The 16,344-nt window shown below is 39.9% G+C and overlaps 1 protein-coding gene across 1 annotated transcript in view; it reads left to right on the top strand.

Moving 5' to 3' along the window:
- nwd1 (NACHT and WD repeat domain containing 1) overlaps positions 1–16,344 on the top strand; it is a 138,409-nt gene that overhangs the window by 81,692 nt on the left and 40,373 nt on the right. The window contains exons 9-14 of the mRNA XM_062452661.1: positions 1,835–2,032; positions 2,267–2,389; positions 2,580–2,785; positions 3,001–3,261; positions 3,447–3,537; positions 4,605–4,753. Coding sequence (XP_062308645.1) covers positions 1,835–2,032; positions 2,267–2,389; positions 2,580–2,785; positions 3,001–3,261; positions 3,447–3,537; positions 4,605–4,753 — 1,028 coding nt within the window. The remainder of the gene's footprint in view (positions 1–1,834; positions 2,033–2,266; positions 2,390–2,579; positions 2,786–3,000; positions 3,262–3,446; positions 3,538–4,604; positions 4,754–16,344) is intronic.

The following is a 16,344-nucleotide window of genomic DNA, read 5'->3' as shown; positions in this document are numbered from 1 at the left end:
AGCTGTAAGTAGGCCTATCAGAAAGGAATGCTTGGAATGTTGGGTAACTGGATTTGAGTAAGCTAGCCACCGTTGAAAGGCGATCGCTCATTAGGGAGGATGGGATCGCATCTTTCAAACAGCCTGAAAGATGCATTCAAGGGTTACGAGCTCCAAAAAATACATCTTGTGCACAATACAATACCCAAGATTCAATTTAGTCCATAGATGTAAAGGGAACAAAACGTATCTGTCAGGCTAGTTCTAGTAGATAGGCTGCCGACTTGATTTGTCAAATGCAACTTTAGTTTTATATGCGCTACTGCCCTTGCGTAACCCGCCATCTACACTTGAAACTGGAATCCCAATGTTACAGTAATAGCCTACATAAAACCAAAATACACGTTCTCAACCAGTATGATAATATTTTGGACATATTATCCACTGCATAATATGTCCGAAATATGTAGAATTATGTATTGTCATTCCGAAAGTTGTTAAATTGAATAGGCTAAGCATCAACATGTCGCCCATCAAGTAAGAGTATTGCTTAGAATTTCCAAACTAATTACGCTTCGCTTTCATTTTTGCAATACTTGGACCTTGTCCAATAATTTAATAAATAAGAATAAACATGTTTTGCCAGGATAACTGGATCCATCAAACCATCGAAGGTTTATGATGTCCCTGTGTGTTACAATGATGCAGTCAGTCAGCTGACTATAGAATGTTGATAATGTCGGGCTACGCATTTATAGACCAAATGCAGTCCAATCCGCAATGTGTGTGACATCCTATAGGCTATAAAAAGTCAATTAAGCTGAATGATTGAAGGGCTAGACAACAAATGTTCGAATGAAATATTCACCGACTAACACCTGGGCACACTGGCTGCGAAGCGCCATGATCGGCTCGAGCTCTGCAGCGATCGTTTCGGCAGGTGGTCCACTTTTTTTGCAAGCCGCTTGCGAAAATATGAGATACAACTTTTATATTTGGATCAACAAACATGTTAAGATATTACAACATTAGTTATAGGCTATATCACTTAAGCTACAGACCGAACTTCACTATGCTGGTAGCAAACGGACAAACCATGTGTATACCCCGATAAAACTAGGTTATATCCTATCAATGAAAAAAAAACAAAAAAAAACACAGATTGATGATGGCGCTGGATGTCCAGCCAACATATTAGTCTATTTTTTCTAAACAGTAGACATCTATTAACAGAGAGCGAGATAGATGAGCTGGCAAAACCTACACAAGCAGAAGCGACACCAAAACCCTACATTACAAACCAGACATTTTGGAAGATAATAATCATTGAAGTTGAAAAGTAGCTCCCTCTGTTTGCTGATTGGACCTACAAAAAATCTGAAAACCGACTAATACACCGAAATCCCAGACCTAGTACAGAAGCAAAATCAAAATTGAGCGGAAGTACGTAGGAGGGCAGAGCCAGGCTAGGAAAAACCAGCTAGTTGCTTCTCCTGTTAATAAGCTCAGTCCTACCATGAAACTAGCTCAGCAACAGCACAAATACAGGGAAAACAAAGCTGACAAAGTATTTAGCTAACTGGCTGGTAGCTAGTAGATCCAGTGCTTTGGACAACTAACGTCAACAGGATAGCAGTTACAGTAGGCATGATGTACCATTGTTATGCTTCTTTTTTTTTACCATTATTGAGTATTTGGCGTAATAATGAGATTTGATTGCAACAAAATTAACTCTTTTTTTTTGGTCTTTAAAATTGACAAATTAATAAACAGTATAGATCAAAGCCACAAACTGTTACTTTTGGTTAATGTTGTTTTCCCAACCATCTTTCTCCAACTGTTTAAATCTCGAAAGACCCTTCCCTTTTTTATATTGAGCTGAATGCCAGGCTCCACTCATTAACTGAGTTGCACCCATCGCTAATTGGACGGCTCTGCTCCCAGTGTCAAGCCTGGCTAACAACATGTCCAGACCCCACCCTGGCTCCACAGTGCAGTTTTTTCCAGTCTCCAGGAGGGCCACTAAAGGCAACACTTGCTGGTTTCCAAAGAGGTTGTAAGAATTTTCATTATTACTTTGAATATATACTATTTGCTAATTTTGGATGTTCAAGTTTTTTTTTTTTCGCTTTGATGTAGAAAACCAGTGCACTGTAATATGATTATCATATTGACTCTTTGGCATTATCAAATGGAGATCTTGTTAAGAGAATACATAAGACCTAACATTGATGAATTAATTAATCATCAAAGTAAATGTCAGTAAAGGTCTCTCTTTCAACAAAAGGGGTCACCGCTCTTGATATTTGTCTTGAGACTGGTGTATTGGTGGCAGGCTCAGAAGATGGGAAGATGATCATCTGGGACCTGAATGAGCTTGAAGTCATACAAACTCTAGTCAGCCACACAGGTGACAAATACACATTAAAAAATTTGTTTAAAACATGTTCAGTATAGGTAGTCATACTGCATGACTTATAATTAGACATTTTAGAATGTTAAAGTGTCCTTGTCAGTAGCCTACCAGATTTAATTGGTGTCCTCTGTGAAATATTATGGTGTGGATTGCTGTTTTTTGTTTGTGTGTCTGTACTCCACAGCTGCAATTTTGTGTGTCAAATTAATTAAAAAAGGCACTCAGTGTGTATCGCTGGCTTCTGATGGGACACTGGGGAGGTGGAGCGTGTTGAGCGGCAGGCAGATTTTTTGTGTCAAAGAAGCTGCACCCAATAAGCCTTTGCCTACAATTCCACACATCCTTCTGTCCGAGGAGAAGGAACTTGTTTTTGTACAAACAAGAGACCAAGTATGACAGATAGAAATGAATACCTTATATTGATCTAGAGTATCTGTGCTGAATGTCCTGTCAGAGAGAAAACAACTAGTTTTGTTGTGTTTGTCTACCTTTATTAATACAATGTAGAATGTCCTTATGAAGAATCAATTATTCTCAGCAATGTGTAAAGGGATTTATTTAAACTGTTGAAACTAACAATTGTCATTTCACTATATTTATTTCAGATGAAAGCATGGCACCTAGATTCAGGAGAGCCTGCCTTTAATGTTATAAATCCAAAGTCAGTCATTCTTGGTGTTTTAAATGGAACAGTTGTGTCCCTATCAGACGAAGGACTTGTCACATTTATTTGCCCATCTACTGGAACGAAGATGGTGGAAACTAATTTAGGATATTCTGCACCAAGTATAAACCTGAACTGTACCCTTACAATGCCACAATGTGACCGACTTCTTATAGTATCTAAAGACGGCTTTCTCTATCAGGTATAGACACCTGAAATATGTAGTCTGAAATATTTCAATTGCACCACCAGTAGAAAGACCCAGGATTTTGTTTAGCCCTTTGTTATGGTGTATACCAAATGATAGGCTTTTAAATGTAGTATCAAAAAATCATTAAATACACTGTATTATATATTGTATTTAATGTTCTGATACCCTTTTTATAGGTTTCCAGCACTGGGAGACAGTCTGTCACAGAGTTTAGCGTCAATGTCTCCTTTCTCTCCCTTGCTGAGGATGAGAGGACACTATTTGCAGGTATGATGTCTACAGGTATCACACCTGTACTGTAGTATTATCAACACATGAGGTAGAAATTAAGAGTTTCCATGTGTTGAGGTTCAAATCGGGAGGAGAAGGATACAAGGTTAAATGCCAGACCAAGTTATTTGTAGTTTATTGATAAGAAATGATGCAATCAAACAATGAATACAATACAATATGGTGTCTCAATGTATCGCTGGCGATACCAGTCAATGTTACCAGTCTCGCTTCATAGAGTAGAGTAGACAAAGGCCTTTGTGAGAATAGTCTTGACAGAGAGAAAGAGAGTTCTGCCCAGTCCAAATTCTGTTTACCTGTCCCGGGGAGACAGGTCTTGTACCTCTCATGAGAGAGAGGTGTTTGTTAGATGATTGGTCAGAAGACAATGGGGAAGGAATGTGGTCATCCTATCAAGTGTCAAGGGCACTCGTGGTCACCCAGGGTGGGCAGTCCAAGGATCTGATGATGTCAGGGAAAGGGGGGCAGATGATGTCCAAGGGAAGGGGGCATCCAAAGGTGGGCAGAATATCCAATGGGAGGACACAATGTCCAGTGGGGGGACAGACCAGTTGGTCTGATGACGTCCAACTGCCAGAGGAGTTACATCCTCCACATCCAATGCGTCTCCTTATCTCCTGATGTTGACACTTTTTACTCAAAAGAGCTGAGGGGCCCATTGTGCTCACACCCATCTCTGGGCACCACCATTTAGCCTCCCCAGTCAATGTGCTGACCTTCAGCATTCCTTCTCACACCAAAAGTTACATTCAACATGACATGGGTTACTCTCCACAGACCTAGAAGCATCCTGTTGCAAAAGTTCATCTGTTCTTAATTATAACAATTGATCACATTTGGATATATGTTTTAGTATTAAGCATTACACATTTTATATACATGGGATAGTGATTGTTGTAGCGGCATTGATTAGCAGTATAGATGTCATTCCTTCACACATGCTATCAGAAAATATGGATGGTGATGAAATGGTCATAGATGAGTTGGCATCTACACTGTCTTTATCATTTTTATTGTGTTCTACTAATCATCTCTGTCTGTAGGTTGTGATAAAACATTGAACATGTTCAACATAGAGATGGACTCCATAGAGAAGTTCTTTGGTTTGCAACATGAGGACACAGTACTGTGTGCTCAATCGTCCAGGAATAGCAGAGTGGTACTCACTGGCTCAGAAGACCAGATCATACGTGTTAGTATTGGAATTATGTTTTCTTACATCTCGCTTTTCATCTTTCTGACTATTTGATTTGATTAAAAGTAGTGTATGCAGCTTTGAAATAACAAATTTCAATATAAACTAGAGAGGGTACAATTTCTGGGGAAATTGTAGGGTGTGCTTGCTTGCGTCGGTTGCAGATGGGACAGTTTATTAACTTTAATTTTACAACTGATATTGTAAAAATTATACTGATATTATTGATTAAAATTGCATAGATTTAAAAGCATACATTTGTTGCTGCTCATTTACAATTCAAAATAGAAAAAGTGAAGTGTAGAATGAAATGGTTGTCTTCTCATTTCCCCTGCAAGAGGGAATAGTGATAAGCAGCCTCAGTTGAAAAGTTGGATCAAACGAAGATATTGTAGCCTGGGGGCCAGCCAAACTTAGCCTGCCCACAAAATAATTTGGTCGGGAAGTTGGGTCTGGGGTCGCTCGGTTGGGGAAAAGCAGCCTCAGTTGAAAAGTTGGATCAAACGAAGATATTGTAGCCTGGGGGCCAGCCAAACTTAGCCTGCCCACAAAATAATTTGGTCGGGAAGTTGGGTCTGGGGTCGCTCGGTTGGGGAAAAACTATGTCCGAACAAGAGCTGTTCGGACCAATCAAATTGTCAGGGCGGGCTTTGTACGATGATGGACAGATGATCAACAGTAACGTAATCAACCACATCACCAAAGAGCGCTTGGGTTGAATTTGTTTTCAACAAACAACATACTACGTTGCTCTGATTGGTTGTAGGTCTATCCAATTGAGTGAAGAGGCATTTTTTTCCGGGTTCGGTTGAAACACGCCCCATACTCACAGCCCAATGGAGCGGTATCAGACTCATATTCTGACTAGAATTATGAGTATGACAACGTCAGGCTAAAGATATTGGGCAATCCGGCGTTAAAATGGTCCTAACCTCTATGACTTAAACTTCACCTTAATTTATTCCCTCCTAGTGATATTTTCAAGCATTTAGCCTACACATATTGCATTAATTCATTAAGAAACCCCTTTGCAACAAGTTGAACCCCCTTTGAAACAAGCTATTCTAACAACGTTGTCACCGGCAGTATTTCAGATGAAATCACGTTTCAAACAATACCATCTGCTAACTGAAAATACGCCAGCAAAAACGTAAATAAGCTTGACATTTATTTAGGGGGAAATGGCTAATTCAAAAGAAGTTTGCTTCTTCTCTGGAAGCGATCATTGTCAGTAACAATGCCAAATGCGACCATTTGGTCTCAGTCTAGAGCCCTGCGTGGAGAAGCTGACCCCGGTAAATTGTGCTACGAGCAAGCTAGCCTAGCAGCTGTTGCTAGCCAAACTTCACTGAGGGGATTGTTTGAATGCGCCGGAAATGAAAAACATTTATTTTGACATAAAGTTCAGGCTGTGGCATTGAAGACAGCAACGCACCACACAAGCTTAAGTATAAATACATTATTTAATGTGACATTACTTACTGTACATTCAAGTCTTGATTTGCTTAAATGCTGCTAGTATGGCACGATACTTGCTGCACAGTCTTACTAGCACATCTATGCACGTCGTATCTATGCGTCGTTGCTAACGTGTGCTGACGTTGTGACGTTAGGCTAGCACTGAGTTCCCTTTGTGCACACAAGTCACTTTTTCCCACAAAACTTAATTCAAGCCTAAACCGTCAAACGGAACGTAAATCCCAATACTAGCAACGGAATCGTTAACAAGACGAACCTTTTGACACCGACTTTGTCTATGGAGTCCAAATATTGAGGAATCCTTAGGGGTGGAAAAAGAATAATAATATTATGTGAGAGAACAATGGTTGTGCTCGCCGAGGCTTGAGCACACCCAATTAGCACGTCAAGTCCTTGTACAGTGACCAATTTTATGTTGTTTTGTTTTATACTCTCAAACTATGAATATTTCCATATGTCATGGTCTGTATGTTAGGGTGACCAGACGTCCTCTTTTACCCGGACATGTCCTCTTTTCGAGACCTAAAAAATGCAGCCGGCAGGGATTCCAAAAACGATTTTGCCTCGTCGGATATTTGTGTTTCACTGGGTCTTTCACAAACGAGTTATTACGCCCTTACAAGTTTTGGAAAGGGAATCTCCCTAACGTTCCACCTTGTTGCGCAAGCTCTGACTGTAGAGACAACTGTCATTGGTCAACTGCCTTCTCAGTGTTGCCAGATGCACAATAATTATCCTCCAGATACGATCCTTTTGAGCCTTTGGTACGATACTTCGCTATTTCCAATCTGGCAACACTGAGCACCTTGCTGCCTCCACTAGTTGCATTGTTTACAACAGCACATGACATCTGCAGCCATGCCGAAACGTAAATGCAAGTTCACGGATGAACTAAAAAAATAAATGTATGTTTTCGCCTCGGCCGTGATGCTTCGGAAGCTGAGTGCATGACATGCAAAGCAGGCACTTTTGTGTCAGTGGCAAATAAATGTGCCAGTGATTTGGAAGCTCACATGCACTCTGCAAAACACAAAATTGCAGCAAGGGGAGAGAGCTCATCGAGTAAAGTGACAGACTATTTAGTGAGCAAAACAGACACTGCTGTTACGGCTGCAGAGGGTACCCTACAGATCAGCTACAGATCAATGGACTGCACATCTGGTAAGAAAGGTTTTCACAGATTCGGTGACAGCTCAAAAAATGTCAAATGCTCGCACCAAGACAGAAGCTATTGTTAATGCTGTGATAGCCCCACATTCTGTCGAAGTTGCTCTGGAAGCACTTGAAGAAATTCCGTACTGTGGCGTGTCTACTGATGGCAGCAATCATGGAGCTGAGAAACTATTCCCTCTGCTCATTCAGTATTTTGATTGCAAGAATGGTGGTCTGCAAAGTAAATTAATTGAAATTAAAAGCACCCCAAATGAATCAGCTGACACTATTACAGAATACATCAAAGAAACACTGGAAAATAAAGGGATATTTTCGAAATGTATTGCATTTACAGGTGACAACTGCAATACAAACTTTGGGGGAATCCGGCGTCCCGGGGAAGGAAGGAATGTTTTTGCAAACTTAAAGTTCTTGCAGAACAAGTCTCTAATTGGCGTGGGTTGTCCAGCACACATACTGAACAATTGTGTTCACCATGGAGCAGACACACTGGATGTTGACATTGAGAACATCATCTTTAAAATTTATCAACACTTCCACATCTACACTGTGCGCACAGAGAGTCTGAAGGAGTCCTGTGAGTTTGCTGAAGTTGAGTACAGAACTCCTCTCTCACAGCAAGACACGATGGCTTTTATTATTCCCAGGAATTGAGAGATTGCTACAGATGTATCCAGCTTTGAAAGCTTTCTTTTTGTCACAGGAAAAACCACCCATGCTGCTCAGGAAGTTTTTTGAAGATGAGTTCAGTGAGATCGCAGGCGATCGCGGCGCTTCGCAGCCAGTGTGGTCGGTCCCATTTGATAACATGGGCACCGAAAGAATAAAGGCAGCGCTTCCAGGCGCGGCGCAGCAGATCGCAGCCGATCGCAGGCAGTGTGTCCCAGGCGTTACGTGAAATCATGTTTGAATGGCGATGTCAAGAAGAGCAGCGGTAAAATACAAGTTATGAAAAGAGACCCGAGTCTGTGTCTTATTGTCCACACGATCATATACAATTATATCTAAAACGAACTTAAAGAGCTCGGTTACACTACCAAAGTTGAATTAGTAATGTTGTTAGCGATGCTAGTGTTATTTTGCTAGCTAGCCTAACATTTCACTGGGTCTTGCAGCTGTTTGATTAACTCAAATGATTATGAAATGTTATGTTCTACTAGCCATTTTCCTACTTTAGCAAGTCACTGTATTTCCAAGCCCTGATAGTTTAACTGAGACGACACCTAAATATGTAATAAGCCCCCGTTCAAGTGTTGAGCATTAAATTGGCTGCACGGTCTGTAGAGATCGAGACGAAGCCACTTTTTTGTTCTAAAACCGGATTATAAACTGCTTCGAAATATAAAACGCACAAGCACAAGAAAACTGTAAAATTGGAGTACAAGCTGCGGCTTATTTTCCGAAAATTACGGTAGCCTACTGACTGTCTCAGTTTGTCTGTTATTGGAGTCGAAGTTCTAACATTAACTTACACAGCTAGGCTAATCAACATTTATAAAAAACATTCTGGAAACCTAAACCCAATACAAACCTTAAAATTTACTTCAAATATTATGCCTTTTTCAATGGCGAAAAGAGCTTGTGGAACTGTGGAAATATTCTCTATTCTGCTGTATGTTCTTCTTATTCTTCTGTATCTTGCAACAAACATCTCTCTTCGGTTTGAATAATGCACCGCAACGCAGCAAAATAAATGCTTCTTTCAACAAGAGGTCAAATGAGATGTCAATCAGCATCAAATTTCCAGTAGCGAATTAAATTTTGGGGTGGCACCCGGGGTGGCCAATCAGATGTCAGGGGTGTCCAGTGCCACCCCGGATACCCCTCTGGCTCCGCTACTGGTGTAAAACGGACACAGGGAGCTTCGCTAATATTAAACACATATAGATAAGGGACATAAGAACTATGGAACGCCGAGTTAGTCACAATTAAATAAATAAATAGATCAGTAAATAAATAGATAAATACATAAATAAATATGGCTATGAAATAAACCCTGAAATTAAAAAAGATGGCAATAAATATATAAATATATCATCATATAAATAGCTGAATCCACAGTGCTCGATAAGTCTCAAACTATTTTAGACTTCAATATCTATGTTCTGTAGAGCACTTATCCACCCAAGTACCTCTACAAAATCTACAATGTGTGCCAAAATAATATATCCTGACAAGCCATGCTGATCAATTTGATCTATAAGGCCAGCATGTGATCTCTGACACGACTAATGTCTTCCATCATCTACCGAATCTAGGTGTCCCTATCTGCCTTCGATCTTGTGCAGCTACGTTGGTCTGAAGATAACCACGCCCCTCTCGTTTGCATGTGAAACTGGAACTAAATACAGCACAGAAATAAATGTGGTGCTCAAAGTCTCAAAAAATAAATAACTGTGGCATTAGGAAATAAAAGTCCCATGAAATAAATAAATGTTGTTTTTTCAAAAACGTCATTTTGAAAATATAGCTGCAAGCAGCAATGAGGTGGCCAAACCGGTAAAGCAGGTAAAATTAACAAAAAACATTTTAGACATTCTCAGAACAGGGTTCTGAATAAATGCAGCTTTTAATCCATCAAAGATTTGCTGAGATACGACCCAACTTCCTGTTTGCCGGCTTTGCCGCAGATTTTGATTGGCTGTACCGATCAAACCGTTTAGAAAATCAACAATAATTTTGATAGTTTGTGTGAGGATTGCCATGACTATATACAGCTAGACTACAGGTAGCTAGCGACTGCGTTGTACCTAGGGATGAGTATTGATAAGATTTTAACAATTCTGATTCCATCAATTCCTGCTTATCGATTCAATTATCTTATTGATTCTTATTGGGCAAGGGGAGGGGGAAAAGAGCACAAACGGGTTAATTTACATACATTTTCTTTTATATAATTTTCTATAATGCTACACACCATATACAGTATGTATACATACATATTTACATTTTGTCGTTGCTCTTCTTATACACTTCTATTTGACCTTGGCTGAAAATTGAAGATTCTATAGCTAAGCTATGTCAGTTATAGCTACGCTAGCTTAGCTATAGAATCTTCCATTTTCAGCCAAGGTCAAATCATATAATATGACAGTATCGGTCAGTTTAGCTAATATTGGGTTAACACGACAACGCGAATGTTTGTTGATAACACACGCCCTCCGATAATTAACGTGAAGTGATCAATAATGGGAGACGAATGTCGGAGCAAAAATGTATGCTTCAAACGACGGGACAGAAGATAACTTGATCGACTACGCACAATAAAGGCAAATTGCTTCACACAGTGACAAGTGGTTGTGATCACTTTTGAGGAGATTAGCGAACGTTAGCTGTGCTGCTGCGAGCATCGAACACATGACATTCCAGTAACTTCATTCCATGCTGTGTGTTCAAATGCTTCTTCATATTTGTAGCATTTCCTCCCTTCGACGAAATAGACTTTTTACATGCGTTACAAGTGGCGTTGTTGTCATTTTGTTGTGTGAAATACAACCAAACTTTAGAACGCTTCTGCCTAGTTGCCATGTTTGCTGCAGTCTGAATAAACTATAAAAGTTTGCGCATGCGCAACGGCACAGAGAACCGTTAGCAGAATCGTTAGAATTTGGCTGATGATTCCAAGGAATCGGTTCACTGGGAACCGGTTCTAAACAAGAACCGGTTCTCGATACCCATCCCTAGTAGTATCTGGCTTCCTTTGCAGTGGCTTACAGTCTCGCTAAACAGAAAACCAGTGACATGGCAGGCTCGTTGGCTTTGGCTGGATTTGAACTTCTTATGTTGCCCTTGCCAGAACATCAATTTATCCTAGTGAGCTATTCTCAGTGCTGGAAATTACTGTGTTCAGTTACTGTGTAAAAATATAACCAGTTTTTCAACTGGCAAGCGGTTGTCAGATTTGGCCCAATTTTAAACAGCTGTAATTCAGTCCTATTTTGACATGTCAATGTGATTATGGTCTGAAGATAATCTGTGCCAAATTTAGTGAATATTTGAACATTTTGTTGGAGGAATAGGGAAAAAACTTTTTATAAAACGTAAAATGGCGGCCGCATCAATTCATCTGGTATCACAAGTTAACATGTGTCAGACAAGGGATCGCCCCCTAGCGGTAAGATGACCTAACCTTTTGTGGTCCTCTTTGGAACAGGGTCCCGAGCACCTGTACCATTGTTGATGTCAATTCAGCAAATATTTCCTGAGATATGATCTCACTTCCTGTTTTGGCGGCTTCATCGCCAACTTTGATCAGCTTTACCGGAAAAACTGTTTTGAAAATCAAAAACCATGTGAAAACGTTTGTGAGGCTTGATCTGAAGATAATTGGTGCCAGATTTTTGCTTATTGCAGCGCCACCTAGAGGTGAAATGGCATGACCTATTGGACCTCTTTAGAACAGGGTCCCTAGTCCTTATACCAAATTTGGTGTCAATGCAGTAAAGAGGTGCTGAGATATGACCTCACTTCTTTTATGGTGGCTTGGTTGACGACTTTGATTGTCTGTTCCAGTCAAAAGGTTTAGAAAATCAAAAAAACGTGATGTCTTTTGTGAGGCTTGGTCTGAAGAGGATCTGTGCCAAATTTGGTGAAGATTGGACAACTTTATAGGAGGGGTAGCGAAAAAACTTTATATTCAAAATGGCGGCCACATCAATTCGGCCACATCAACTTGATTGGCTGTAACTAACAAACGATTGCGAAAATCAAAAATCCATACAATAACTTTTGTGAGGCTTGGTCTGAAGATCATCTGTGGCAATTTTGAAGAAGATTGTAGGAGGAGATACGAAAAAACGCTTTTCCTTAACATTCAAAATGGCGGAGAATCTATATAACTGGGTATGACGTCATGGACTCGTCTTGATCCAGGGAATACAACGATACCTCATTTTCGAAAATGAGACATGTGGTTCAAAAGTAAAGTGTGTAAACACACCTTCAAATTTGACCCATTGGTGGCGCTAGAGGGTTTGAAATGGAGACATGAAACTTGGTGAAATTGATGAGGGAACTGGCCCCAAAGAGTGTGCCAAATTTCACAACTTCTGACAATACGGTTCTAGGGGCTGCCATAGACTCCCAAGGCAGAAGAAGATGTGTAATAATAATAACTTGAGAGGGTACCATTTCTGGGGAAATTGTAGGGTGTGCTCGCTTGCGTCGGTTGCAGGTGGGTCCGTCCCCTAAGTTTTTCCCATCTAGTGATATTTTCAAGCATTTAGCCTACTCAAGAACCCCCTTTGAAACAAGCTACTGTAACAACGTTGTCACCGGCAGTATTTTCGATGGAATCGCGATTCAAACAGTACCATCTGCTAACTGAAAATATGCCCCCAAAAACGTAAATAAGCTTTACATCTATTTAGGGAATTTCTGGGGAAATTGTAGGGTGTGCTTGCTTGCTTGCGTCGGTTGCACAGGGGTCCGTTTTTGAATGACATTTTTACAACTGATATTTCTGTATATTTTATATAAAAATGCATAGGGCCTACTTATTATTTATAAAGATTACATAGATTTAAAAGCATCTTTTTTTTGCTAGCCACGTCAGTGACTGTGGCTAGCAAATTAGCCACCGTTAGCTTCACTTTTCGCCACTAAAACTTAACTTGAGCCTAAACCATGCAACGGAACGTAAATAAAAATACAAGCAACTCAATCGCTACCAAGACGAAACTTTTGACACCTAGGTTGTCTATTTTGACACCTAGGTTGTCTATTTAGTCCCACCCCTAAATCTTCCAAAGACGAAGATTTAGGGGTGGGAAAATAAACAATAATAATAAATATATATGATAGAGAACAAAGGTTGTGCCCTTGCCGAAGGCAAAGCACACCCAATAATAATAAGAATACGTAGAAACACTTAAGGTGGCTTGGCCGCTTCGCGGCCTGGCCACCAAATGGATTTATTTATTGATGTTGGTAAATGGATTCAGCTATATAATTATATAATTCTATATTTACATATTTATTGCCATCTTTTTTTAATTTCAGAATTTATTTCATAGCCATATTTATTTCTGTATGTATTTATATATTTATTTACCTATTTATTTATTTAATTAATTTTGACTAACTCGGCGTTCCATAAAGAACAACTTTCAGATATTTGTCTTGGGTGAAACCTCAACATTTCAAAACCACAATATCTTACCAAAGATGCTATCAAAGGGGCCAAAAACTATTGATGAACCACAAGCTACGTAGGCATGAACAGTTCTGATCTCGCTGCGTCAACTGAAACATGTAACAAGACGTGAAACACTTGCGAGCTATGACGTCACCACGCCACCCGCACCAGCAACACAACTCAAAACATAACATTGGTATTTCACAGGTCTTAGTAAATATATATTTACTTCACTGATATTTCACAGGTCTTAGTAAATGTAACATTTTCTACTTCACTGATATTTCACAGGTCTTAGTAAAAAAAAAAAAAAATCTTACCTTTAGTCCTATGAAATTGTGCCACAGGTTACTCTATGATCTCGTCACCTTTCAGTCCCCCAGGGGAATGTCGTGTAAAAGTCTTGTAAGTTGTATTGTGAAATATTCCAAGTCTTGACGTGAAGAAAAAATACTAAGTCCTGGGTTAGTCCTGACAAGTGAAAAATAATTCTAAGTCCCAAAATTGAAGAATGATTCTACGTGTCGTGAAGGGCTAGATCTTAAGTCCAAACAGACGCACTGGAACTCAGAGTTTGATGCAAAGGTTTATTCGGACACAGGGTGACAAAAGTATCCAAACAAGTTAGTGTGTTCCCGGGAGCAGACTGACAAGTTTTCTCCGGACATTCACTTATATATTTTCTTCCTATTATTTGTGTCAATTTTGCTATTGGTACAGTACAGTTGGTCACAGATACATTATGCACCCTCACATTACTGGTCCCTTGTCCTGGGGTTTCAGATTACTGGTGTTTTTTTAATACAACAACAGTTCTCCCAATTTACGGCTAGTGGTACTGGCCCTATGACAATTCTCCCAATTTACGGCTAGTGGTACTGGCCCTGAACTCTGCAGCTACAAACAAGTGTGTGGGCGCAGGGTCTTAAACGTGCAACTTGATTTATAGCTGGGGGACTCTTGCTTGTGAAAGTAGAAGCATCTTTACACTTTGGGCTTAATATCTTCTACCGGTTTGTAGTATTAATAATAATCAGTCAACAGCTTAACATATGGTTTCCAGTAATATAGAATATACTAAAAAGATGGATGAGAGTTTCATTTTAAATCAGATAAATCCATTAATCATAACCCATCTTCATCATTTCAAGAGTGTGCTGTCAAATTCTAAGTCAGGAACTGGCCTCTAAATAACGGCAATTCAGCCGGAGGTCTCCTTGAGAGTCCCAGACTCCCCCCTGCACGGTTTCAGTCCCTGGTCTGGATGACGGAAAGGCTGTTGAGATCTGGCTCGAAGGACAAAGTTGTTAGGAAAATCCTTTCTCAAGGAGTGCACAGAGTCAATTGAAAGTTTATTTCTTGCAGCATGCAGCAAGGAGACAAGTCTATGGCGGTCCAGAGTTGTCTGGCTAAAAGGAACAGACAGTGTTCCTTTTATGATAAGATGGTACTGGGAGTCAGGTGGCTGAGCGGTGAGGGAATCGGGCTAGTAATCCGAAGGTTGCTAGTTCGATTCCCGGTCATGCCAACTGACGTTGTGTCCTTGGGCAAGGCACTTCACCCTACTTGCCTCGGGGGAATGTCCCTGTACTTACTGTAAGTCGCTCTGGATAAGAGCGTCTGCTAAATGACTCAATGTAAATGTAAGATCCTCCCGCAAGGGCTGTTTTCCTAATATGACGTGGAAAGTTTCATGCTTCGTTTGCAAAAGTTTTTTAACATAGGGTATTTGACACCTGCTCCTCATACATGTATGGAGGACAAAATGTGCCATAATTAAATAAATCAATAAATCAATACATAAATAAATAGACATCTCTTAAAGGCCATATTGCAGGTTTATTTTTCCAACAAATTTGCGCTATTTGCTTGTTGGGAATAAACATTTAGAACTGTTATCCATTGTATTTGATGTTGTTGGGTGTCACAAAACGGAATATAATACGAAAAAGTTGCTACTTTTTTGCAATGATTCTTCATTCCCCCACAATGCATTGCATGACGTCACGTTGGGGAGACGACAGACCAAACCCGCTTTGAGACTCTTGAAATAGATTAGAAATAAACACTTGGCTAGTACCAGAGAATGTCTAATATGGGCTCTGCTAGTACCATCAAAACGTGGGACATCTAATCGGAAAAGTGTTTACAACGTCAGGGAAAAGATTTAATTAGGAATGATCTTGGGGGGATTTCACAGGTGGGACTGGCAAGTTAGCCCATAGCTAGCCCATAGCTAGCTTGATGTCTTCTATTTCTAGATCTAGATAAGTTTACCGGTAGTACTAGTCTACTTATCTGAACTAGAGCTAACAAAGTGGATTTTTTTTTTTCACTGGACAAGTTAAAACTCAAACAAAATAAAAAGCCATGTTACTTGCACTGGCCAGCTTGCAAATACTGAGGATAGCTTACCGAAGTTGAGTTAGCCAAGGTCGTTAGCGATGCTAGCTAACGTTAGTTTGCTAGCTGTATATAACATTTCACTGGGTCATGCAGCTGTTTGATTGACTGATTTGCCTACTTTAGCAAGTCTAGTTTAGCAGTATTTCCAAGCCCTGATAGTGTAAATGAGACGATGCAGTAATTAATTCCTCTTTCAAATAATAAGCCCCCGGTTCAAGTGATGACCATTAAATTAGCTGCACGGCCTGTAGAGATCTTGGGACAAAGCTGCAATACAGTAGGCTACATAACAGAAAGTGTTCATTCTACAGAAATTGTGTAAATGTTTTATGTAACAAATACACATTTTAATAACACCTCAATTTTTATCATTTGTATAATATTACAGCTCATC

The sequence above is a fragment of the Osmerus eperlanus genome, chromosome 26 (genome assembly GCF_963692335.1).
Source record: "Osmerus eperlanus chromosome 26, fOsmEpe2.1, whole genome shotgun sequence".
Lineage (NCBI taxonomy): Eukaryota > Metazoa > Chordata > Actinopteri > Osmeriformes > Osmeridae > Osmerus > Osmerus eperlanus.
The sequence above is the reverse complement of the archived record's forward strand: the minus strand, read 5'-3'. Positions and strand labels throughout refer to the sequence as shown.